The sequence below is a fragment of the Alligator mississippiensis genome, chromosome 12 (genome assembly GCF_030867095.1).
Source record: "Alligator mississippiensis isolate rAllMis1 chromosome 12, rAllMis1, whole genome shotgun sequence".
Classification (NCBI taxonomy): Eukaryota; Metazoa; Chordata; order Crocodylia; family Alligatoridae; genus Alligator; species Alligator mississippiensis.
Genome location: NC_081835.1, coordinates 51,743,498 through 51,770,378, shown reverse-complemented (window position 1 = coordinate 51,770,378; position 26,881 = coordinate 51,743,498). Strand labels below are relative to the sequence as shown.

General features: G+C 46.6%; 1 protein-coding gene across 3 annotated transcripts in view; it reads right to left on the bottom strand.

The window, feature by feature from the left end:
* The window catches only part of ARRDC1 (arrestin domain containing 1), a 58,414-nt gene that overhangs the window by 18,448 nt on the left and 13,085 nt on the right, over positions 1-26,881 (bottom strand). The window contains exons 1-2 of one of the 3 annotated variants that reach the window (XM_014608203.3): positions 12,878-12,971; positions 12,400-12,510 (exon numbers count right to left, since the gene is read on the bottom strand). The exons of 1 other annotated variant lie outside the window; for it this stretch is intronic. In XM_014608203.3, coding sequence (XP_014463689.1) covers positions 12,400-12,510; positions 12,878-12,890 — 124 coding nt within the window. In that variant the 5' untranslated portion in view covers positions 12,891-12,971. Of the gene's footprint in view, positions 1-12,399; positions 12,511-12,877; positions 12,972-26,881 lie in introns of those variants that run through there. One more of the 3 variants, XM_006273859.4, reaches the window with a different exon arrangement.

Below are 26,881 nucleotides of genomic sequence, written 5' to 3'. Positions count from 1 at the left end.
CAGCAACATAGCACAGCACCAGCATGTGGAGAGAGACAGACCATCACAGACGCACTATACTGATGGTACTTCCAGGCACCAGCCCAATGGATCATTTACCAAGGCCCCAAACAACTAGATGTTCTCATGTAACACACATCACGCCCTCTCCCAATAAAGTCTAAGATAAAATGAAACACTTGGCTGTATCTGCATAATAAACCCATCCCAACCCATAACCTATGCTGCATTCAGGCTGCCGTATTGTGTTTAAACTAGACAGGGCTAGAGCAGCCGGGGCCACCCCTCTGGTTTTTTTGCCCCAGCAGCAGATCTCTGGTTCCCTCTTGCTGTAATCCCTTAGTGCCAGGATCAGCAGTGCACAAAAATGCTGCTGCTGTTCTGAAGCCAAGCCTTTTATTTGATGAACAGCCAAGCCTGACCATCAATGATCTACAGTACTCAGAACGATGCATTAATATTAGTCACTGCTTTTCATTGGTGCCACCCATCAGAGCAACACAATCCTCCTATACTCAGCAATCAACTCTCCCAGTCTCCAAAGATACCCCTCAGAGGAGGCAGGCTCTGGCAGGTGCTGCTGAACAAGGGCATTTTTAGCAATGTGTCACCAGCCTTTCACTCCAGGCCAGGAGAATTACACTTCTGTAAAATAAAACTATTTTCCTACTTTTATTGGCAAGAAATGTAGCCAATGTATACCTCTTCCTGCTACATTATGTTGTAAGATACTCATGCATCCCTGCAGAGGAAAGTTGCTCCCTTGCTATAATCCCAGTTGAGAGCTAGGAGTCCTATTCCCCACTGCCCTGCATCTTTTTCTTTAAAAAGATGGGGGGGAAGGGACAAAACAAATGGTCTTCCCTTGACCCATATCCAAAAGTAGGAACAACCTGAAAATTGCTTATTAGGAATGACCAAAAGCACAGGGCTCAGAACTAGATTTTCTCCAAAGCAACTACAGCACAGGAGCATCCTCTGGGATGCACTGAGAAGCTGTCCGTACTACAGCATCTTGGAAAATATCAACACTGCAGAAAAAAAGAAACCAGCCTCAAGACAGCAGACTCCAGAAGTTTCTTAACTCCAACTAAAACAAAAAGAAAAAGATTGCAAACAGCAGAACCAGCACTCAAGCTGTGCATCAGGAGTATGGAAGAAGAGATCCCAGTGTGCTGCTAGCTAGTCTCAGCCTCACAGAACTTCAAGCCCCAGTACTGCATAAGTTGGAGCAGGCATTTTTAATTTTATTTTTTTGTACAGAGGAACAAGGACAGGGACAAACCCCATGAGTTATGCCTCAAGCTAACATAGAAGTGAAAACAAGGGCTTAATACAAAAGTACATGCCAGGCAGCTTTCCAGAGCCACCAAACAAGCCTGGCTCCCTCCCTCTTTCTTGGGGAGTCGACCTGGAAGGCTTCTATCTGATGCTGAAAACAGTGAAATTCAGGTACTACTCGGTTCCTGGGAGCCACCAAGGCTGCTCATGTAGTCAGTAGCTGCTTTAGGGACTGAACTAAAAGACTGCCAGACACACAAGTAGCTGCTCCTCTGTGGCCTTGTGCATAGGAAGTGGAAGTTGTTCTGAGCTAAGAACAAAACAACACTAGGCCCAGGGCCACTGCAGCCAGGGTTGGGGCGAGTGCTATGCCCTGTGCCACCCAGGGCTCCGCTTGTCCGCATTCACCCCAGCCCATGGTGGAGAGGCCCCGGGAGCACCTAATACAGGAACGTATCCCTATTTCTTATATTAAAAAAGTAGGTTTGCTTTATGTGAATTTGATTTATGCAGTTTTCTCCAGGCCTATGTCGATAACATTTGTGAATTTATCTTGCATATAACAAATTTCAGGTACAAAAAGGGTCATCGCATAAGAGCAAATTTGCATAAAATCGAACCCACAGAGGGAAACTTGTAGCTTCTGTCCACTGGGTCCAGCCTCGTGTGCAGCTTGAAGTTGGAAAGCACAAATTTGTGCCACAGCAGAGGAGTCAGGACTCCAGCTTATACTGCTGCAAAAATGCCTTACTTCAGGTCTACACAAAACACAAGGAGACCAGGGCTGAACCACCCAGGAAGGGTGGACTGAAGGGCAGACACTGACTCACACCATTATCACTTCTGCACAGGAATGGGATGTTTTAACACCTGCTTGCTAAGTGCAGGCATGTGTGGGTGCAGACACCACACATCTGCTTCTCACCAGCAAGAATGAGTCCAGAAATGCAGGTGGACAGCTGCAATCCTCTGAATAATTAACTGGTGGTCTGCAATTAGAAGCTCTACCAGGAAAGTGGCTCTGTGTTGTTGCCAGGTAGAAGTCAGGGTGCTGGCCTGAAGGAATACAGCTGTTGCACTTTCCTTCCCTAGTCCTTCTAGTGCAGGGCAAAAGAAATGCCAGCCAATTAGTGCAAGACAGGAGGTAGAAGAGAGCCCACATCAAGATGCATGTAAATAAGAACTGCCTTCTCCCCCAAAAAGAACAAGCCAAGCAGGTGGGAAAAATCCCCTCAAACTTAGCACTGAAAGGAGCCATTTTCCACTGAAGAGCAACTTTATCCAGAGGGAGATGACCTTATCCAGTGTAACATACTGTAATGGAGCATCAAAACAGCTGAAGCCAGAGCTGCCTTAAAAAAAAAGACACCTGACCAATTCTACTTCAAACCAGCTGGCACACAGCAGGTTCCAGTGGCTTTTATGCAAAAACACTAGAGCACATTAACTGCATTATTGCAACCAGGCCACAGCAACTGAACATAGCATGCAACAGTACCCTGGGCACATGACTTCATGGCACAGCAGGCCACATGCCCTTGTATCCTTTTAAGCAAGCTTCTTCTGTTGGTATAAAAGCAGGTGCTTCAACTCCCATTCATTCGCAAGTGATAGGATTTAAAGAGAAAGAATTCCAGTGCTCCAATGTGACATCTTTGCATAGAAGATGCAGGGAAATTGGGCATGGACAAGCCTATGATCTGTGTTGGGGTAGGTGACCCTGTCAAATGTGTGCTATGGTTTTTTTTTTAAAAAAGTGTGCGCCCTGCTCTACCTAGTATAAAAGAAAGATGCATCATGGACACAAATACATACACTTACCACAGCAGATGCAAGTCATATGGCAAGGTTGTATGCCAGTATAAAGGCATACCTGATTCTTATATCCACAGAGGGCTACATTCCAAACCAGGGGTAGGCAAAATACAGCCTGGAGGCCAGATCTAGCCTGCCAGGCCATTCTATCTGTCCTGCAGGACCCTTAATAGAAAAATTTAATATTTTTGTTCTTGGCTGCCAGTAGGACCCAGGGGAAGCTGGCAGCAGGACAGCAGCAAGCCCCTCCCACCCCACAAACCAGAAGCCCCCAACTAGCTGAGGCTTCTGGCCTAGGTCTGTGGGGCTGTTCTTGCTTCCCTGCACTGGAGAGGGAAGTGTGACCCTCTACAGCTTGCCAAAACTTGCTAAGTGGCCCTCTGCACAAAATAATTGCCTGCCCCCACTCTAGACCAACAGCACTCAGGTTTCAAAATATTTGCTTGGTCGGGGGGGGGGGGGGGGAGAGAAAGAAAAAAAAAAGCAAGCACAAGTGGTGTGCGTGCGTGCGTGCGTGCGTGCGTGCGTGCGTACACACACACACACACACACACACACACACACAGGCTGGTTGTGTTGATCAGGAAGTGAAAATAAAAAGTTGCCTGGCTGAAAAGTCCCCAGTGGTTTGGTATCTCTCCCCATCCTGGTTGCCAAGGTTGAGTTGTCAGAAAGAAACAAGTGCTCCCTGCAAGACAGACAAGATCCATTTGCATCCTGGTCTTAAAGACACCTGCTGGGTTTCCCCTGAATTGGAACAGATATGTTGTCAGGCTTGACAAACCAGGTTGTTTTGTGTTGTGTCGTTTTGTTTTGTTTTTGCAAGAAAGTGAAGAGTGCCAGTTTTCTGACACTGCTGGAAGACAGCCAGTTTTTTCCAGCCTCATCATTTCTCTACCCCACCCTCCCTTCAGGCTAAAATGGCCCAACCTCCTGACTCCACCTCAGGAATCTGAGAGGAGCCAAAGATCCTGCTTGTAGGATTGTTTTAGAATAAAGTTAGGGGATAGGTTAGAGCAGCTCAGATTTCAACTGTAGATCTTGCTTGTTGTCAGACAAGCAGAGGCTGTTCCACCTGCCCATCCCAGTTCCCAAAATACTCCAAAATTAGTCCCTAATTGTCAGCGGAGGAGGTTGGCAAGGCCAGAAGAGGAAAAAGAAATAACCTAAGGTCCCCTGGGCAGATGGAAGATTTTAGAAATTTCTTCCTGCTGTGTGGCTGCAGCACATTTTTCCCGTGCTGTGTGGTTCAGGAGAGGTGGAAGTCTATATATTTCTGGTCAAGGAGTTTTTACATAGAAAAGGCACAAGCTGACCTGCAATACTTCAACTGTTGAGAGATTCCCTGAAGTGGGCTTTCCTCCCCTGCCCACCCCAAAGGGGTTGGGCTGTAGCAGGAGAGGGCAGCACTGAGCAACAGGGCTGCAGAACGGAGCTCAATGAGACCTAGGTTAAAAGATTTAGTTATGTTTTTAGTATTTCATATCATGGGCCAAATCACTTCCAAATTCCAAAGTTAGGCAGAGACCAATTGTCAAATTCCAAAATTTGACTGAGCAGAACTTAACTGTCAAGCCTACATGGCTCTACCACTGGGCAAGTATCCTCCCTCCCAGACCTAGTCTGGGGCTACAGATACTCCCCAAATCCAGGCATCCTACATGCAAGCCCCAGTCCATTGGGGTTCAGTATGCCCACAGTCTCACAGGATCTTTGCTCCACCAGCAAGAACAAGAGAGACCTAGGATAACAAATATGCTTGAAATTTCCCTTTACTGCCTAGTCCGCTCCTCCCATGCACTTACTTTAGGAGGAAGTAATAGGCTCCCAGCAACTGGAGAAGCAGACAAGAACACCAAAAGGTCAACCAGAAAAAGTTTAGAGAAACTGTTGGAGCCATAAATAACTGCTCTCCTAATGGCATCTCTTATTAAGAAGAGAGTCCAGAGCTGTGGGACAGACTGAAGTGGTTGCCAACCTCTTTGGGGGGTATGTAGCGGCTTAAACCATTGCCTAGGAACACCCCTCCTCCCCCCCAAAACACAAAACAAAACACTCAAATGAGTTTAACAGCCATCCCCACTCCTACAGTTTTAGGGTGGAAGGAGGAGGGGAGAAATGAAGTGCTATTTCTGGTTGCAGCAGAGGCCTAATGAAGCAGCCAGGCACCAAGCACAATAGTGGCTTTTTTTCCCCACTTCCCCAGGTCAGCACCCAGACTGCCCCACCTTAGTTATACCAAGTTGCAGCTCCAGTCTTTGCCCCTAGAAGTGTTTGTGCATTAGCATATTGGAGAACATACATGAATTGCATGTGGCTAGGACTATCCCATATTTGCTGGTAGCCATATGAACACGCCCCAGCCCCGTCCTCCGCTTTCAGCCTCCTGACAAGATAGCTCCGATAAGAAAAGGGAAGCAACACAGGCCAGCCAGCTGGCCACAAATTGAAAGGGTGCCCAGAAACTGAGAAGATGCATCACAGAAAGCTTTTGCTGGTGACCTGCAACAGCTATTGATGTGGTCGAGTTTCTATCTACACTGGACTTCCAAAGGGCTCCAACACCTGTGGTGCAGAACCAGCCTCAACATCCCCTTATTGCCACCTGAACTGACTGGGGTGAAACAACTCAGCAGGGAGCCGAACACTGGGTCACCATCCTGGCCCTATGGCTAGAAGCTCATGCTCAAGAGAATTCAGATGAGGAATAGAGCATGGACAAAATGAACAGGGAACTGTTAAAATCACAAATCCCAGAATACTAGAACCAAGGGGCACCCACTGAAATTAGTAAAGCAGAACATAGTTAACTTGTGGAACTCATTACCCCAGGTGGATGTAGCCCCGTTCAGAAAGGGGCTAGACCATGGGTGGGCAAAATAGTGGATCTGGCCAGCGGCCAGACTCCACGGAGACCCAAGGAGCAGCAGGGCCATGACTCCGTGGGCCCAGCGTTTCCATCGAGACCAGCCCCAGCAGTACTGGCAGGACAGGGAGCTGCTCCAGGGCTGGGATCTTGCTGTGGTGACAGCGTGGTCTAGAGCTGGGGTAGAGCCGTGATCCACTGCCCGCACACCCCTGCCTGGAGTGCACAGGCAATGGATCACAGCTCTGCCCCAGCTCCAAACCACGCTGTCACTGCCACAAGATCCCAGCCCCAGAGCAGCTCCCTGCCCTGCCACAACACCCCATCAGCACTGCTGGGGCCAGTCTCCATGGAAATCCTGGTCCCACAGTCATGGCTCTGCCACTCCTGGGCTCTCTATGGAAGTCAGTTGCAACAACGTGGGCAGGGGCTGCTGGGAAATGGAGTCCTCTGTGAGCCCAACCCAGCCTGTGGGCTGGACATTGCCTGCCCCGGACTAGACATTTGTGGATGAGAGATCTATGAATAGCTATTAAACAGATGTTTCCTCTGGCATCTCTAAACAGATGGTGGTGGATGCCAGGGTGATAATGAACAAGGGACAGAATGATCTAGATCAGAGGTTCCTAAACTTTAATTGCATACCCCACCTTCCACATTTACCAGCTGCCCACATATCCCTAACCAGCATGTTTTATATTTTAACACCTTAAAAATGTGGATTATCATAGTAAAGATTAAATCCTCCATTACACAATGTATCCCATGTATCCCCCAGAGATGTCTTGCACAGTTTGGGAGCTCCTGATCTAGATATACCATGCCACAAGTAGCCTGGGTGGCATGCAAGACATTGGGAAAGGTGACAGGTAGCACCTCAACAGGTAAGACAGGAAACAAGAAAACAGAAGCAGCAGAATGCTTTCCTACTCTGATCCCATCAGGCAGGTGAATAGGAAAAGCAGTGGCTTAATTGGTGGTACACCTACCAAAAAGGTTGGTCCCCACTGCTCTAAAGCATTCACTCCTGCCACTGTCAATAGACTAGATACCGGGCTAGATGGATCATTGGTGTGACCCGATATGGCATTTCTTACATTCTTATTAACAAAAATAAGTAATGAGTAATAGTAGCAAGGTAGTCTCAGTGCGTCACTGGGGAATATTAAAGGGCACCGACTGTTTGCAGTTCCTTTCAGAGCCAAACTGTCACCCGACACTCCCAGCCCACAAGGACAAAAGCAGTCAGATCAGTGCCTGCTCAGCTGTCCTTCCTTTGCTCATAAAAGAGTCTTTCAGCTGTGCTGGTGTTATTGATGATCAGAAGGATATGCCTTTTCCTCAAGTGCTCTCCAGCCTTCTCGGGGAAGAAGAACCCATACTCAAGAAGTGAGCTAGCATAGACCTTTTGTTTGTTTGGGTTTTTTTTATTGGGGGGGGGGGGAGTGGAAAGAGGGGAAAGGTAAATAAGTGTCCTGGAGCACTTGACCATCCATATTAAAAGAACACGGACATATCTCCAAGCACACGTGGAGGTAGAGACACAGAAGAGGGAAGCTGAAAAGCAGCCAAGTGGTTAGAAGAAGCCAACATGGATTCCAATTCCTTCCTGTTCAGCTGTTTATAGCACACATCATCCCTTGATCAACTAACGGGCAGTTTGTCAGGCCAGGTCCACACAGGTGTCAAAATAAAAGCTGGGTAGCTGACACTAGCACACTCACAGAAGAGAGAAGGGATAATACAGTACTGCAACTAAGGTGGGGTGACTGGGGCAGCAGTTACAGGTGCCAACTTGGGCAGGGAGCTGGAAAATAAGAGCTGTCACCACAGCTATGCCAGCAGCTCTAGTAGCCAAGCTGTCCTGTTACACATCTGGGATAATGGACCAAGAAGGTGACAAAGACACTTGCAAGGGCAAGTTAGTCTTCTCCCCGATTGAGAATTTGGATAGTAGAGCTTAGCAGTTGGGACCGTTACCTTATCTGAACAGTGTGCTAACTTGTGAACTAACGGATGAACTTCTTGCAAAAATCCTTCCATCTCTTGGGTACCAGGTCCTGTTCTGTAGCGCACTCCAGCTGCAATCCACGCTTTGCCCCAGCCTTCATAAATCTATGCTACATATGTGCAACAGGCAACACCCACCAAATGCTAGCCTTAGCAAGAGATCCCATGCAAAAGGTGGTTTCTCTTCAATTCCTACTGCCTTACAGCCATAGGAATAGTTAACCATTACAAAAAGGCCTGTAACTCATTGTTTAGCATGTCTCCAACAGCCAAACACGCTTCACTGCACAGCAGGTTCACAGAAGGGGCAAGAGTTATACATATTTAAAATCTATGGTTTCCATAGGACAGCTCCTGAATTGTGAGCCAATGAGGATGGCCCTTGAGCAAGAGATAAATAGCTGTATCTAGGCACTGGAAGGCAGTACCTGTTTTGTCAGGAGTGCTTGGGAAAGCAAAGGGCAGAACAGGAACAAAACGCTATCAAAAGGGAGCAGCATGCCTACCGCATGCACATTTAGTCTTCCACCCACCCCAATAGCCACAGTGGACTAGGTCACTGCCACTTTGACATGCCAGAGTACTACAACTGTATGTCATCGTGACAAGTGCCTGGCACACACCGTTATAAGTTTCAATTCGATGGAACTAAGCCTCTTCCCAGAACTGCACTACAAATTTGCAGGACAGCACAATTGCTGAAAGCTGGTGTGCTTTCAAGTGCAGTTTGAATAAGAGCAGCTATAGATATCCAAGCCATCCTCTTGTTCAGGAAATTACCTTTATGACATAACCAACTTCGTTGGCAAAGCACTCGCTACTCATTTTTACCCCTATCGCTTCACAGAGCCAAACCCAGCACCAGGCAAAATGAGCTGCACTCTGTTCAGTAAGTATGAAACCGTTACCCAAATCTGAACTATAAGACTCATTCTTGATGATGACTATATAGAAGCCAATAAGGTCCCAGCTAGCCTCAGCTCTGAGTCTGCAGGAATGTCCATTTACAAGGAAAAAAACCCCCCAAAACTTAACCTTCTGTTGTGATCTGAATAGAGGAAATATGAAAACCAGAGCACCAAGAAGGAGCTTAATTATGCCATTTTAAATAATTTCTAGATCAAATTTACATTAAAAATCACTCAAGATACATTAGTTACAAAAGGCAAGTGATCATAATAATCTCTAAAATAAACGAGTTAGCCATTCTGAAGCTGGGACTTTTTCTGCCTGAACATTTGTCTGTCCCAGTGTGTAGAGACTCAAGGTGCTAAGGGAACAAATAAATACATGGAGGCAGGAGGAGGCAGACAAACCATCATAAATTCCATTCTGGGCTCAATACTATACTGTTTGTTGCCCTTCACAGCATTACTTCTGCCTCTGCACTCTATGAAAATATTGTTAAGGATCACTGCATTCTCCAACAGTTTATTTAGAATAAACACAGAGCCTAAGAAATAGTGACATGGCCGGAGTGATGCAGTGAGTCTATATCCAATCCAAGTGGTTATAAAAGTCCTCCATCTCAGGCTTAATCTACAATGGGAAGAGCTTCTTTTGGCCTGTCTGACACTCCATCACAAAAGCTTACAGCATGAATATACTGATAATACTTGACACCTTTATACAGCGGGAATTATCTTGCTCAGACACACCCCAATCCTTTAAAGCTGAAGTTCAATTTGGCACTTTTTTAGAAGCTTTTGGAGGCTCCCAAATGTCTTAAGTGTCATTAAAGCCACCCCCACAAAAAAAAAAAAAAGTCTACAGTGTTTATAAAGTGGAGGTGAAGAGGCAGACAGAAATACAACTTTCAAGAATGCCAAACTCCAACTCCAAGAGTCACCTGCAGGGTTTGGGGGGGGGGGGGGAGCATTTGACACTTCCACAAATGAGACCCAGCTGAGTGTGAGCATGTCCCAACACCAAAGGACAAGCTTGGTTTGGCTGTAGGCCAGGAGCACCGTCACCCGGATACCATCTGCAAGGCTTGGGCTGCAGTGTAGAGGAGGAAGTGAGCCACAGATAGCACCCCCTGGCATTGGGGCAAGAGTGGGCAGCCTCCTGCCTTATTAAAACTAATCAAGCAACAAGATGTGGCAGACAAGGAGGCAAGCGGTTGGCTCAGAAACTAGGTGGGTGGGCCAATGGCAGACCAGCCCCAAGAAAGCCCCATTACAGGTCACAACAATTGAAGTCATTGAAGGAACCTCGGATAAACCGTCAAAAGTCCTGATACAAAGCCCACTGCTACCCAGAAGCCATGGAATACTGTATAACATCAACCAGCTTTTCCATGCGTTAGCGGGGTTTTCAGATAAGGCTTAAAAAATTTAAGATGTCTGTGAAATTCAACATCAGGGACTGGGCGCCCTCCTCCCTCCCTCCACAGCTCTTTGGTCAATCTGAAGCTACGTTAGTCTGTAGCTGGCAGTCTTCCCCACGGGAGAACATGGTTTACGCTTCATTCCAGCAACAAGGACCAAATGCAACAGCATCACTAGAACTGAATGTCTTTGATCATTTTGAAGATATCCGTCAGTTGAGAGCTTGTGGAAAACAGGGGAGGAAGGAGGGAAAGGGAATACTGCAAGGACACAGCTTGCCTCCTTTGTTGCCAAAGGGGGAGACACGGTTTAAGCTCTGCCAGTACAAGAGAGGCTGTCATTCAGACAAAGGCTCCTCACAGGAAACTACTAGCAAGAAAGCTTAGTACTCAAAATTTTAAACTCGCAACTGCTTTAAAAAAAAAAAAAAAAAAAAAAAAAAAAAAAAAATGAAGCTCTTGCTCAGTTTTAGCCAGCTAAACCTCTGTAATCCAAACACACAGCTTTGAGCTCTATACTCATCTAGAGCTCGGTCACCCGGAGTGCTTTAAAAAGCCTTTGGGGATTTTGCCATGTGGTTATTCACTGTTGTGTTGCATGCTACAATCCCCATGGGTGTTAAAGATACCCTGCACCAGAAAAAAAGTGGGATAATGCATGTGGCTGCAGCATGTACCACCTGCAACCAGAGCCATGCTCCAGTTGCCAGCAGACTGTGCACCCAGATTGCCACTGCTGGAGCCCCCAGGTAAGGTTGCTGGGGCCAGCCCAGGTGCTAGCATCTCCCCCACCCCACCCAGAGGATTTCTCTCCATACTAACACAACGTACAACAAAACACAAAACAAAAACCTACAAGAACCAGCAGCATAAGATTTGTGGGACTGCTTTTTCCCACCCCCCACCAGTAACCACATGCCCCTGCATGTGGGGATGCAGCTAATCTGTACCATTTCCAAGGGAGATGGAGGCATTTCCTACTCTCTTCTCATGCTGAATGGACTGAACCTCATCTCGTCCTACATCTCTCCCAAACTCCTCCCTAGCTGGGTGCTGACCTTACATGTAACCCCAATGGTTCTTCTCCATTTTGTCATGTGCAACGTAGCGATGTTAGTCACACTGCAAGGATGAAGCTGGCCCATCACCAGCACATGCTAATAGCTGCGCCCGCAGACTGCTGACAAAGCAGAAGCTGTCACTCCAGCTTTACTAGCTCCCACCAATTTCCTATTATTACATGAAACATCTAATAGTTTGGTTCCCTAACACTCTCCAGTTACTACAAAATACACTGCCTCTGGCAAATGAATACTGGTACCTCTTGGTTTCAATGGAGACCTTGATACAGCATGCATTATTTGTGGGTGTATCAACCTATTTACCAAATGAAAGGCAGCATTCAGTCCTAGAATTCCCCAGAGCATGCCAGTGTTACTTTACCATGTGGCAGGAATACATGCCAGATGCCATTAAAACAGGCATCTCCTCTCACAGGGAGGGACTTCCGTACACAAGGAAGAAAAGTCTTGAATGACTTGTAATCATTTCAGCACCTCTCTGGGGCAAAGCTGCTTTTGACTGAACTGCTAAAATAACACCACACTTTGCCCTGGGGTTGTGCCACTGTACTCTTGAAACACCTATTCTAGACTATTCAGAAGCAAAGGCTTTATTTTCAGAAACAATACCTGGAGTAATGACAAAATGGGTGTGATAAAATCGTTGTTGCTGCAAGTTTCAAACTGTAATGGGGAGAAGTCACTGCAGACCAGAGATCCATCTCGGCTTGCAAGCATTGCTTGTTACATCTATGTGGGGCAACTGCTGCATTGTATAGCCATTCCAATATTTCCAAGTAGCATAGAGGAGGTTCAGGTGAACTTCATAAATGGTGACCTCATATCTGGGCTGCATCTTATACACAAAGGCAGTTTGAATGTATAATACTGCAAAGGACCAAGAGATATTAAACTTCTTGGTACGCACATGGTGAACAGATATGGTGAACAGCTCAGGTAGAGCCGAGGAAAGAACCAAGTCATCTGAAAAGCCAACATACTCCCTCCCCCACACCACAATCCCTTTTGGATCTTACCTTTGTCCGCCAAGGAGAGGGTGCTGTTAAAGTATTGCTCCTCAACAGTCCATGCCGTGTCATTGACTTTGTTAGACACCCCACAAAATCCAACGCAGCTCACCTTGATAGCTGTAGAAGGATAAGACCATATGTGAATCCGGGAATACAGCCTGTAGCGGCATTTCCAGGCCAATGCAAAGGTGTCAGCTGAACAAGACTGAAGCCAGCATGAGATCAAGGACAGTTTTCCTCAAATTGGAGGATCAGTACATGAACTACAGTTGGTGATGAACATGTACAGGGTAGGAGAATTATGAGGAGACCAGAAGGTACATTATTTTCATTTCAAAATATTTCTTCCCTTTGTTACTCATAAAAATCAAATGCAGCGTTTCTCCTCAACAGGCACTTCTTAGGCTGTTCTCAGACTTGTTAGGCTTTTCAAGAGCAACTGTAAGCTCAAATCATGGGACTTCAGCCCTTTTGAAAGCGTTACCTTTTCTCCCCATTCTCTGTAGCTCTCCTTCTCAATTCAGCTAGCTCTCCTCTGACACCCTCTCCAGCACCATTTCTTGTGCTAAAGCAGAGATATTGCAACTCTTCAGCAAGCCAGCAATTAAAAAAAAACAAAACGACAAAAACTTGCCACATTTGGGTCAGCGATCTAGGAGAAGCTAAAAGGACCCATTAAGCCAGTGATGGGAGCAAAGAGCTGTAGGAGTGCTGCAACCTTCGACTCCCTCAGGGAAGTGGGCTTCATTCCCCTTCACATAAATAAGTATGTGCACATCAAGCCATAAAAAGAATACCTTCCTTTGCAGCTCAGTAGAAAGGCCAGTTCACACACTAGCCAGGTACCCGTTATCCAGAGAAAGGGGTACCTACTTTAGGTATCTAGTGGATCGGCTCTCAAAAAAAGAGGGCCACTTGCTCAGTGTGGGCATTGGAAAACTGTCAAGGTCAGGAACCAGAGTAATTTTTATTGAGGTACTTACTTACTACTCTTATATTTGAGCACCTCAATCTTAAATAGATTTTGCACTTCCTGTACTGGTGTGGCAGGGAACTATTTAGCCTCACCGTAGACTTGGCGTACCGAGGTGCAGGATGGATCCAGTCATTTTTTCTGCATCACTCGCAGGCACTAGTAAAAGCCTGAAGACCTGGAGCCCTGCCCCAACAGCCTACTCACCAGGCAATCCTGTGTGTCCTGGTAACAGGTTCAGGAAGCAAATAGTGCTTCCAGGAATTATAACAACATCAGTATTTGGCATAGCAACAAGTTTGCTGTCCTTACTCTGACCATTGCAGCCACATAGTTAGTACTGAACCCCAAGCTCAACTTCTAGTCTCTTGCTCCAATTATTGAACCATACCACCTCCTGGAGACATTTCCCGTGCCAAGCAAAGCTTTTACCCACCTAAAAACAGGGATCCAGCAACCTATGGTTTATGTCCAATGGCTCTGGGGGCCACAGAATCAGGTCCTAGTGCCAGCCTGCTCAGTCAGATGTGAACTGGGCAATTCCAACCCACCACCAGAAAACCATTGCAAGAACTGTTAAATCGAAAGAACTGCTTCTTTTGTGAGCGGCAGAGGAGATAACCATGTTCTCAGGGCCAGAATCGGAACCAGAAGAAGTTTAGAGAAGGGCATTTAATCTCAGAGAACAGTCTGAAGTCCGAGGAGGGAGTTTTCCGGTCTACGGTTCTGTTATGTTTCACTCGCACCAACAGTTCAGGTGGCCGGAAGACAGTAATTCCCTAGCAATCACAGCAAACTGCCTTGTTTATGTTGGCCTATCCTGAAACTAAGGCCCCAATTTTGACAAAAGCACTTGGGAGAGAATTGCAGGAAGAATCGATCGGACACGAACAGAGGATACCAAAGAGTCTAAAAATGCTTCCTGCTCTCATGCTCCAGGCTGTTGGCCTTGGGCGGGTAGGGAGTAGAGGCAAGCCTTTATGCAGTAGCAGCCAGCCCATTTTGGCATTCTAGGGTGTGTTATGTGCACCCTGCACCCTTCCCCACCCCACCTTTCATTATAGACATTTATTTTCCTTGGAGAAGTCTAGCAGAGAAAAACGTCTGCATACAGAGCAGCGTCTAAACACGTTTCCAGGCACGAACCTTCAAAGTGTTTCAAGTGCCGTTAGAGACCACAAAATTGACAACACCACGGACATGATGGAAAGATTAAATCAACTGCTAGGAACATGGAACTGAGCATTGAGCTGTGTACCATGGTCTGGATCTGCACACTAGATGCAACCCAGTCTTTCCAGGGTTTGTTAGTGAAACTCCAGCTGCATTTCTGGGCCAAGCTTCTGGAAAGTCATCTCAGTTAGGACCGGTTATAAACCAACCACTTTCATACTGGAGTTTTCAACCACTATCCTCTGGCAAAGCAGCAAGGAGAAAAAAAAATAAAAAATAAAACCAAGGAGAGAGAGCATTACAAGCAAATTGGCCTTGGCAAAAGTTACAGCAGGGTTGTGATCCAGCCTGGCTTTGTATCCTGAGCAGAGAGAAAGAGAACAGACAGACTTGCAAAAACTAATTTACTCTATCCGCTGTTATCCAACAGCAAATGCTGCTCCTCACCAGATACAGAAAAAGGCATGTTGAGGAAAGCTACAATATAAATAAGCAAGACATTACATGTCAGTCTTTTCTCATTTTCCTCTAGTTCTGTGGCAGCAAACTTAATATCTTTGGTAGGCCCTCAACTCCCCTAATTTTTTGTAAGGGCTCCACAGATTAGCTTTCAGACTTCTTCCAGGTGAAGTAATCCACATCCATCAGATGAGTGGAAGCTAGGGAAAAAGAAGAGACTCAGATCTACCTTTCATACCGAATTTGTGTCCCTGCTTCTCATCTCAGAATCTCTTGGGAGGTCCTGTTTGACAATTTACCTCCTATTGATCTAGTCTGACCTCCTCTTCTCTATACTGGTATCACCACTCTGACTACAGGTTGCCTTCAGTTCTGCCCCTTCCCACACAATGGGTCAAGCAGCAATCAAGTTTTACTGCTCCACATCCAGTACCCTTACCACTTGAACTCTTGCCCAAGCGGTTCCTTATTTGGTTCCCCTTTCCCCATCGTACAATTTCCCCCCAGGTTCCTTGTCCTCACTTTAGAGCTTTTCTCTTTCAATGAGCATGTCTACATGTTCATCAAGTGTGCCATAATTATAACATATTATGTTTAGTACCTGTAATTACAGGTACTATCTTCATGCACTGTAAGTCAGTGCTACTGTGCAGTAGTAGCAGTGCATGCTTTGTATGTGATGCTAATGCACAGTAGACTAATTCTACTGCATATTAGCATGGTTTTTGCCATGGAGTAGAGTGAGTCTACCGTGCCTTTAGCGTCCCATGTAGACGCATCCAGTTTCTAGGACAGCACTAAAAAGTCTGCAAGTAGCAGACACAGTTAAGGATAATGGTACAAAATTTCTTGTGCCTCTGCTGTACAACTGGGGGGGGAAAAAAGAGTAACCACCATTAGATCTGCTCAGTACATGAATCCTTACATTGCCCATTAGGTAGTTAGAATACCCACATATGGCACAGAGCGGTGTCTGTATGCACCAAGTTCGTTAATTCAGACAAGCTCATCCTTTACATAGCACCAGGAATGACAATTCTCATTAAGAGTCAATAGAGTACAGCATCCAATGCAGACTTCCTTGTTTATGTTAAGAGAAGCCAAGCCTCTGAATTAAACCAGCCTGTCAGGAGACTCTCTAAACAGATGCCTTCACACTACAGTACTTACCAGGCACACAGCCAAACAAGACATTAACAGTCTGGCCAAGAGTTGCAATCTCTTGGTTAGCAGCACAAGATGCACACAGTCCTTAGTCAGTGAGCCAACAGAGGTCACATCCTGACAGGCCCATACTGGAAAACAGTGAGAAACTAGTGTCCAAATCCCTCGGGCAGCACTCGGAAAGGAATCCAGCCCTTCATGCATAAAAAGGGAGGACCTGCAACAGGGAAGGGATTTAGGTTCTCTGATATAGATCCCACCCCCATCACCATTCAGAACAGATGCCAGAGATGCAGCAAGAAGAGGAAGACCAGGTTTACTAGGATCAGGACTGCAACACACACCAACCAAGTGGCCAAACATATCACCTGTCAGCCTTTACTCCTTGCCAGAAGTGGGAGCATTCTGGACACAGCTACCATGGTCTCGCTGTTGACCCCTTCCCACACCATTTGCTGATCTGCAATAGATGGGCTGACTAAGCTTGTTCCCAAAGCCAGTCAGCTGATCTATCAAAACTATTTAAATACTTATAGCCAGAGAAACTACTTGGGTCTCTTAATAGGAAACCCTCCACAGGCCACTTTAGAGGTTCATCAGTTAACACTATCTGGTGCCCTGCCCACAGGCTGACAACTCCAGCTTGGCAATTAGACCCTGCCAGTAAGTTATAGTGCTCCGACGGTCTTGTTCATCAGGCACAGCGCTGCATCTGCATGCAGCGCAGGGGATACCACTAGACTTTCATAGCTTGCTTTAACCAGCCAATTGCACAGTGGAAGTGCTTGGCCTCCTTCCTTAGGGCCCATGGCTACTCTGACATCTCACAGCTCCAGTGTTCAACATGTCTGGCACTGAACAGCAGTGTTCAATCTGATTGTTAAAGCTAAAAATCAAGACACAAGCAGAGCTAACAGACAGGAGACTTTCCTGATCAGAGGAGGCTACTCCAACAGCTTGTTTAGGACTTGGTGAGCCAGTCACAGCCTCAGGCTGGCTAAAGGAACCACTAGTTGCAAAGGTGAGAAGAGGTCTGCCTTAAGAGGGAGGTAGCACTTTTAAGGGTTGAAAAGAAGCACCTTCCTGAGGAAAGGAGGCCAAAAGGTTGCAGGGAAACATTTTTGATAGTTTTGAGAGCATGTCACTGTATTGTTACTTTGCAGTGACTAGAATCACATGCTTCCCTCCCATTTCCTGACTGCAGGCCGTGTTGATTATTGCAAGAGCTCTGTACAATTGGGATTAATATTTCTCCATTTAAGCAGCGCTACGCAATAGGACACCGAGGGCCGAGGAGGTTCCCTCACTTGGTTCACTCCCAAACTTGGGCACAGGCACTCACACTCTCCAGACCCTCGCTTTTAGAGCCAATTATTCCTGAAGCAGGGGCTCTACAGGACTCATCTACACCACAGGAAGGAATCCCTCCATGTTCCAAGTTTCCTGCATGAGTACTTTTGGTTTCTCCATCATTTTAGGCCTGCGAGTGCTTGCCAGGTTGGGAAGCATGTTAGTCAGAGCTACAAAGCTTCAGCAAGATGAAAGGTAGAGAGCAGTTTCACTACAGTCTGAGAGGTCATACTCGAACACCACACCTTGGATATTGCTGAAGTCTCCTTGCTGCGTCACTGGAGTCCTTTTTAGAGGAGAAAATTTAGGGCCAGACAGCAACAGAGTTATTTCTCCATGGCTATTCCCTTCATAGATCCCCCTTGCAGGGTCTGAGCTCTCAATTCCTGGACTCACAAGCTAGACAATTCTTTTGGTAAGAGCATAAGAAGTCCTCAGCTAAAAAAAAGAGGCAATAAAGATACTTGCCAGGGTTAGGAGGCAGCTATTTCTCTCCCTGCAGTGAGGAGAGAGAATCCAGAACAAGGGCTTTTGTTACAGGCAGAGGAAGGAAGAACTGACGAGAACATTTGGAAATGTGAACAGCACATTGAGGCCCCACACCTGGGTTTAAGAAATGGTGTCAGATTAGGAATCCAAGGGAAATTTAAACCCATTTACAAGTTTCAGGAACCAGGGCAGTCTGCTATCCATTGGAGGCAAACCTATGAGGAGCAGTGAGGCAGGGGCCAAAAGAGGGTTGATGACACAGGGCCACAGCCCTGCTCACATTACTAAGCTACAGTCCCATCAGCCAAGACTGCACGCTGGAGCACTTAGACTATAACCTCTCCTCATTTGCCTCAGTTTAAATCCAGCCAGGCACTGGAATGACCAGAGGTCCAACCTCTCAAGCCAGCCAGGCAGGGTTTTGAGTCTTGGTCTTGTTCCTAGTGGGTAGATGTCACAATCAAAAGCCAGCCTCAGAACAGAGCCACATGCCTTAGTCGTATGTAGCAGCTGTTGCCACCCCTATCTTGCCCAGATGACTCAAATTCAGCAGATTGTTGTAGTCGGTGCCCCTGCACCTGTCAAGTGGTTACAGCTCCTGTTGCAAAAGGTTGTCAGCTTAAAGCCTTTAGTAAGAAGGCAGACACCCTGGACAAGCCACTCCAAGGCCTTCCTGACAGGCAACACTCACGTGCACTCCCCTTCCCCCAAATCAGAACCTGCTCATGTCCAGTTGAGCCTCGTGAAATCCAACAGTGAAATCTAAATGCTACCAGCCACCTCAGCTTCCACATTTCTGCCCTTTCCTGCTCAATGTGGAGTCAGTCTTGTCATTAACCAGACGCGAGTCCCAAATTAAAATAAAGTGTCATGCATAGAAGTAAAATCTAGGGGCACCTACCACTTCTAGCATGGACAGACCTAGCAGAGCGCCAGCTTTGCCCCACAACGTAGATCCAAGAGGCAGACAGAGAAACAAGTGCTAACCTGCTGTGGGGAAGGCAGACTGGTCAGCCGCATCTAGGTCTGTATTAAACGTTAAAATGCATGCAGGAGCTTGGGCATGTCTGCTTTCTATCAAGTGATTGAAGGAGAGTGGCCAAGTCATCTTTGGAGCTCAAACGACTTCTCTTTGTCAATTCACTATTGCAGCACCTACCTCAGGGGAGCTAGAGCTTCAACGCTAGGTGAGAGACGAGCAAGGACACGCATCCAACCTTGCCCCTGCAGATGACAAGCTGTGTAAGGCAGGAAGGTTTGAGACTCCTCTCCTTCCCAGGCTTCAGCCACCTGCCAGCCGGCACTAAGAAGCAGTTACATGCAATGCAGGAAGCAAGAAGGAATAGAAGTCCAGAGGGTAAATCCCTTCACACTTTTGCTACTCCCTTGTGAGCCAGCACCCCATCATCACAATCTTCACAGGATACAAGAGGTACCTCTCCCCCCCGCCCCCCCCCCCCCCCCAAAAAAAAGGCAGGGCTTGGTAATACAACCTACTAGCACTCTGGTAACAAGGACATGCTTTCAGCAGAGTGAGTTTGAGGAGATGGGGGGGGGAAAATGGAGCAGTCTGTACTGCCAGTACCATGCCTGCACCACGGCTGAACTAGAACGGAGGAGGAGGTGTTGATAACAAGCTGTTTGTTGGCAGGAAGTGAAGAGAGCAAGAGATATTTAGAGCATGCCAGGTATAGCATTATTCAAGTCTTCAAGTCCGTATAGCAGAGATTTAAAAATCAGGAGGGAATATGACTACAGCCCTTCCTGGCTCAGAGAGCAGCGCAACCCTAATCAAAGTAGCTCCCAGGGTGTGGTTTAGGACATGGCCAGGCAGTTCCCAGAAGTCTCTAGCCTGGGCACCATGCATTTTAGTTTTAACCATCAACTGACAGCTCTCACTCCCTACTTATTGCATTGCTTCATCAGCATAGATGCGGGAGCTGTGTTCCCAGCACAATGGTGCTTCCCACAGGCTTAGTCACACCAGGATGCAGATAAGAAAAAAAAAAGCAAGGATTCTGGGAAGCTGGTAATGCAGTTTCCTGACAAGGAGGATTTATCTGAGCTTTAACTGTGTTTTCTTATCCCTCCCCTTTAGAGGAGAAGCCATCAGTTACCACTGGACCTTAGTCAGATCTTATGTCTGCATGCACAGACACACGCACACGATGCAGCAGGAAACCAAAGTGCCTTCTGGAGATCTGCAGCTAGCTAATTTCCCCCTCCTCCCACCAGTGCAGGAGGCCTTCAGAAGGTTCAGTTAAGACGAAAGGCCAAAAATAGCAGCAGGAAGGCCCTTTATGAGAGGAAAGGAAGGAGATGAATGGTCCTGAGCTTTCCTTGCCAATCAATGAAATAGCTGGGAAGTGGCTCTTCCTTAATCAATACAGTGTTGGCAACAGCAGCACCACATCTAGGCCCATCCCTAGAACAGACCAAGTGGAAACAGATATCACTTGATGTCTCATTTCTGCCACCATGCATTTTTTATGGCGGCACAAATTGCAAGCAAATAAATCACTATATTTGGTCCTGCCACAAAGGAAAAACCTGTCATACCACTGACTTAAGTGGTAACAGACTCTTCCACCTTATTGCAGAGGACATCTATTAGCTCTGTGGCAGGAAAGTACAAGCAGCTGCTCTGGAGGTGGAGGGCCTGTTAAGCCCCCAGAGCACCTGTTCACTTTGAAGCACCCCTGGCAATCTCCATGAGCAGGAAGGCCTTGTTTTCCTTGCTCAGCCAGACCCAGTCCCTGCAGTGAAAATAAGTCAAGGAGATCACATCATCACTTGTCCTACCCATAGGACAGCAGTAATGTGCTTTTTGTCCAGTTATGCCACAACATCACAGCACAGCTGATCCACTTCATTTAGTGACATCTATTTCTAGTATCAGCGATGTATCCTTTCCCCACTCTCACCTCCAATAGACCAAATTACATCTGCTATCCATTGCCACAACTGGCTCCAAGCCTAAACACCACTACAAATAACACAACTGGATTGTGCCACAAGGGATGTGTGCTGACCACTGAGTGGGTCACTTGGGGCTAGGCCAGGTTGCCAGTCTTCCCATTTACACTGTACAGTAAAGACTGGGCCCATATTCATAAACAGTGCAAAGAGCAATAGAGGTGATCCTGACATTCCTGTAATACCCTTAGTTAGCACAAGTGTGAGGGTAGGGCAGACATCTTTAAACCACTTGCCAGTGGGGAAGGACACCTCGTTGACTTGCTACTTGGGACCATGCATTAGCTGCTACTAACTGGTTACATCTGCCTGCTCTTATACTGGTACAGGTGAGCTATACTGCTGTAACTTTAAACCCAAATGTAATTGTAACTGGAGTTGGAAGTTTAGCTCCAATAACATTCAGGTTTAAAGTTACCCATATAAGTAGGCTATATTGATACATAGGAGCAGGCTGATGCAACTGCTTCTTGGAACAGTTTATATACAGATATCAGTTCATACTTGCATGAAGGTAGGGGACAAATATAATGGATAAATTGGTCCTAGTCTCAATCTAAGCTAGTAGTTGAGGAGCCACTTTTAAGATACCAGTTGATGGGTAGAACTGGAAAGATTAGATTTGGTAGGCAGTGGATTTTAGCCCTGGACTATTACTGCTAGTACAGACAAGCCTCTGGTGCAGCTTGCCTGCCTGCCTCCCACCTCATTTCCTAGGGCAGCACATTCAAAAAGCAACATCTCATGTGGGATTCCTATTCCTCACAGACCTTGCATGGCAGGGAAAGCACAAGATCCTACCTTGTTAAGGAATCTGTGTGACAAGTCATTTCTCATGCACACGGGGCTCTCGGTGAAGTGCCTTTATAAGGGATATTTGTATGTTATCTCAGATTAAAGAAAGGCAAAATCCTGGTATGCTCTGTTCTTGCTAGCTTTGGTTGGCTCCAAGCCAGGCCCTAGCTTTGTGGGGGAGGGAAGAAGTTGGGTTTCAGATCAAAGTCTCTGCACTTCTGCTTGCCAACAGTGATCAAGGCAGAGACAACTTTTTGAAACCAGAAAGTTTGCAAAGAGCAATAACATCTACTGGTGGAACTTTTGTCCCTGCTCAGTATCTAAACAGGCAAAGTTAACTTGTAGAGATGGCTTGAGGGGCACATACACTGTGGGGTGTGAAGCCACTCATGTTTGAAGAGCAAGAAGACACACAGACAGAGACAGTCTCAAAAAAGAAACCTGCCAACCTTCACTATAATACCTGCTTCTGGCATTTTAGACTTGGAGGGGAAAAGGTTTTAAAGAAATGATCCTAATTAAACCATCATCTCCCAGCAGATTCTTAGCTATCCCCACTTTGTTTGCAGGATGTATGGAACAGCATTCAAAAACTGAGATGGGCCCCAAAGTCATCTTAGACACGGGAACACGGCTAGAGGAAGCCAGCTGAGCAAGGAGGGGTAATGGGAAGAGAAAGGTTGGCTACCTGCAGTAAATTGGCTCCACAGCTTTGCAAAACAAAACGCTGTTGCTTCCTGGCCAGGTTTCCATGTTTCTTACCTACTGTCTGGGGACTGAGGAGCTGTTCCCTTCGTTGCAGAAGGGTAGGAAAACAAACTGGATTCATTTCTACTCGGCAGAATAGAGGGCATCGCAAGCTGCATCCAGGCAAATGCCTTATCTGTGGCCCTGGCACAACGGTGCTGGAAGCTCACTCAGGATTCAGACTATTACTGGTACCTGCCACCGCACCCATTATTACTGCACCAGAAAAAGATGTGAGGAACTGCATTGGCATAACTAAGTTCAGCCTGTGGTGACCCAGAGGGATGGCATAACTCCTGAAGACTAGCATCTGATACACAGATGCATCACAAGCCAGAAAAAAAAAAAAGTCAATAGTTACCTTCTCAGAGCTACATTTATAGGCTTATACTGACAACATTGTGTTCTGGCTCCATTCCAGGACATTTACCCCTACTCTACTTTGCACTTCCAATCAGAACCAGTTATTCTCCTCCCACCTCCTACATGACCACCCTTTAGAGGAAATATTGCATCAGTGCATGGTTTTCAGAGAAAGGCAAACAGGCCAGAGTTTGGAGGATACAAGAAGCCATACAATATAGTCTAGCCAAAGAATGAGGAAGCAGAGCCAAGTCTGTGTGCATGGATATAGGCACACAGTTTGTGACCATCTGAAGATCATCTTGGATCGGAAGGCAGGAGCATACAGCAGCAAGGCTGGGATAGAGGCTAAGCAAAAAGAAATGCTGGCCAAGCTTCATGTTTGAGACCACTTAAAGATAGAGATCCAGACTACTCCTGACAGTGGGAAGTGGGTAAAACATGGAACAAAGGAGACAACATATTAAAACAGTTATGCACTGGACAAGCCGGGAGAGGAAAAGTAGCTTTTTTTCTGCCTGATGGTACAATGGCTTTTTGCCTGACCCAAGCACAAGGAGGTGCACACACATGTACATGCATGCTGAGCATGCAATTGAGCTCATAGTTTCTCTTGCTCAATTAAGATTTGGCTGACACTAGTGTGCTCTGCTCTGCAACTTGCTCTTCTACAGCAAAGCCGGGGGGGGGGGGGGGGGCGCTGCATTATCCTAGAATCATCTCCATTAGTGCTGAGCTTCCCCCACTTTTTTGGGGGGGGAGGAGGAGGGGAAAGAAGGGGGGAGAGAGATAGAAATCACAAGAGGGTCAGTACAAGAAGAGCTGGGATCAGAATCCAACATGGGAGTTGGAGAGCCCAGAAGAGATACTTGCCCTGTACGTTACCAGACAGCAAACTCGCTAGCCTTCTTGGACTAAGGAGTTACTTGCCAGAACATAATGCCGTCTTAGAAGCCATCACTTTTTATGCACTCCAGTCCATAAATCACCATTAGGCAACTGAGGCAGGAAAAGCCAACCAATTTCAGCAAGGAGCCATGGCCACAGATTGATGGCCCACTGAAACCACACTGGACAAGGGAGGGACAGCTGCTACAAGCCAGTTTCCCCGTTTCTTTTACAAACGGGTCTGGTGGAGTTATCATCAGGATAACCAGCACAGGCCAAGCATCTCAGTATAAGCAGTCTCTTCCTTTGCTCTCTCCAGGACTCCTCCCCTGTGATTATGTAAAATTCACACAAGCATTTGATGATCAAGAGAAGCCACCACACATACACACACCCCATTATATTTCCACTCTGTTATCTGAGCAGATTTCTGTTGACAGACATACACAGCCTGATGCCAGAACAAAGACACCCGTCACAGTAGTTTGCAGGGACTAAAAGCAGATCAGTAAGTATTATGAGAGAACTCCTACAGGGTCTTCCCCACCCCATCTGATTTTATCTTCCCCCATAAAATACCACCACCAGAGAAGAAATTCATCCCCCTGAAGAGGGTCACCCCAAGACCCACACACCAATGATACCTCAGGCCACAAATGATATTTTTCCCCTGGACTCCATGCTCTGCCTCTACTTGAATGGGGAGGGTGCTAGAGACCAAGCCCCAGCAGTTACGTTAGCAGTGTAGGGGACACTGAGACTTCATACCTTCCAAGGACTGCTTAAGATGCAGCAGTCAGCTGATTTAGGAGGGGCAGCAGAAGGGAACTGCTTTTACAGGCCCAGCATTTACACTGAACAAACTACACCTGCCATCACCTTCACTTTGATCAAACAAACAGTGGTTTTATACAGAGTTTTGTTGCTCCCAGGTCCAGCCAGAACAGCGAATCAGGCCCAAGCGTTGCTAACCCAGACAGGTTGCAATGGCTACAGTGTGCTTTTCATGCACAGTTTAGCCCACCCAGAAGAAATAGTTTAGAGCAAATATAGCAGTATACTTTTAGTTTGGATACATGCAAGTCTCTTCTACTTAGTAGAACTGTAGGAATGGTGGCAAGCTGCCAAGCCACCCCATGGGGGTATATCCAGGGTTAAAACACATAGCCCCTGTAGCAACAATAGCTGCTCTATTCCCCTTCAGAATGATCTCCTCTCCTTCAAAGGGTGTAGAGTGAGTTGCTTTTAGTTGCATGTCACCACTTTGGTCCTTTTAAACTATTGCTGAAAGGCTGTTTCCTTGACTCCAAGCACTAGTCAAATCCCCAAAGTTCTCAGGTAGCCATTTCTACACCAAGAGACAGCTTGGATTGCAGCAAATTCGGTCTCTGAAACAGCCTGACAGGTCTGCCATGGGGAAGAAAGCTCAGCTCACTTGTACCAGTTGCCACCATCCTCCATGCAGGACATCCTGTAAGCATTCCCTTCTGTCATAGGCAGATCAGAGTGACATTACCTCTTTCACCCCTATCCACCCCGGTCAGGAATGTGCGTGCTGCTTATAGGTAGGAGCCCAGGTGTTTAAACCCAAGGCACTTCTCCAAACAAAACTTATCTATAGCATCAGGTAGTTTAACAGCACACTGGCTACTCCAGGAAGAAGAAAGCAGTCACCTGAATGCCTGGAACCAAATCCACCCAACTTGATAATATGTGACAAGCCTCTCTTTACACATGCTGGAAGAGAGAAACAAGGAATCCACAGAGAAGCTGGAAGGGGATGAGGAGAGAGTACAAAACACTCAATTTGTGCTCCAGATTCCAAGAAAGCTGCCAAAAGCAGTTGTAGTTTCTTAGCAACAGGCATGCAATGCTTCAGTTTCCATAGTTGGGTCCCAGAAGGTGACATCAAGTAGGCTCTGTTTTAGCAGCTCCTCTTTATCCCCCTTCTGTCACTCTTACCACAAGAGCCCTTCCTTCCCCACCCTCACCTCCAGCTTCTTCTCAGAGGTACAGCCAGCTCTTTAAACCCAGATTGGTCCATTCTAGATCTGGCTTTGGGTTAAGGCCCCTGCACTTTGGGCTAGAGGGAAGAGGGGTCATCTGGAGGCTAGGGTCCTGGCAAGAGGGGGTTACTCCATATTTAAAAAACAACAACAAAAAAACCCCCAAAAACACAGCCATATGACAGCAGACTTGCCTATACAATTGTTTTCACCTCTGACTACCCCATCTCCTGGAACTTCCTTCTATACATCCAAGGAGGCCCACTAGCTTTTCAAGTCACCCTGCTGCAAAAAGCACTCTTAGCTTTTTTTTTTTTTTTTGGTGGGGAAGAGTCCTAGACCAAATTTTCAGGATGAGCAAAACTAAGCTTGTAGTTCAGGGACACCCAACTCCTTGGGAAAAGGTCAAACAAACACCATGGCTCAAGATGCAAATCTTTATACTTCCTGCAAAAAGAGAGCATCCAAGCCACGCAACTCTGCACACTGTCCTAGACTCCAAGCTTCGCTCTCACCTTTGTTCTGTTTTCAAGGGTTAGACCACGGAAAACATTCTGCTTTAGTTCATTGCTCCAAGGGGTCAGAAAAAGATTTGGAGAAGCTGCAAGTGCAAACAGCAGAGACCAGAATGTCTGTAACCACAGCCACTTCATTTGGGCTTCTTTTGGGGTGCACAAACCCACTCAGGATCTTAAAGGAAGTATCTTTTTCCTTGCCTACTTTTATTTAGTTCCCCACCCACCCTCCTTTGCCACAAGAGTCTTGGCACTTCATCAGTATTCAGGAGAGAAAAGTTACACTGTTTCCTCATTGCTCCAAGGGCCGCTTAGGCCTGCAAGCAAGATGCCTACCAGAGGTTTTAGAAACATCTGATGCCCCAAGTGCAGGTAGAGGATGTTTGCTGGTAGTAGGGACACTTATGGTTCTGGACTTTTAGATATGGAATTAGTTTTGGCTAGTTTGTCTTCTGATACAAATTAAATAAAACAAGCCCCACTGTTTCTTCATTGCTGAGCCAGGCACTAGTCTCATACATTAGCCCAGATCTCAACAAGAACAGGCTGGGCTTTTACCACCCTAAGCATGGTGTAGAATTAACACCCAA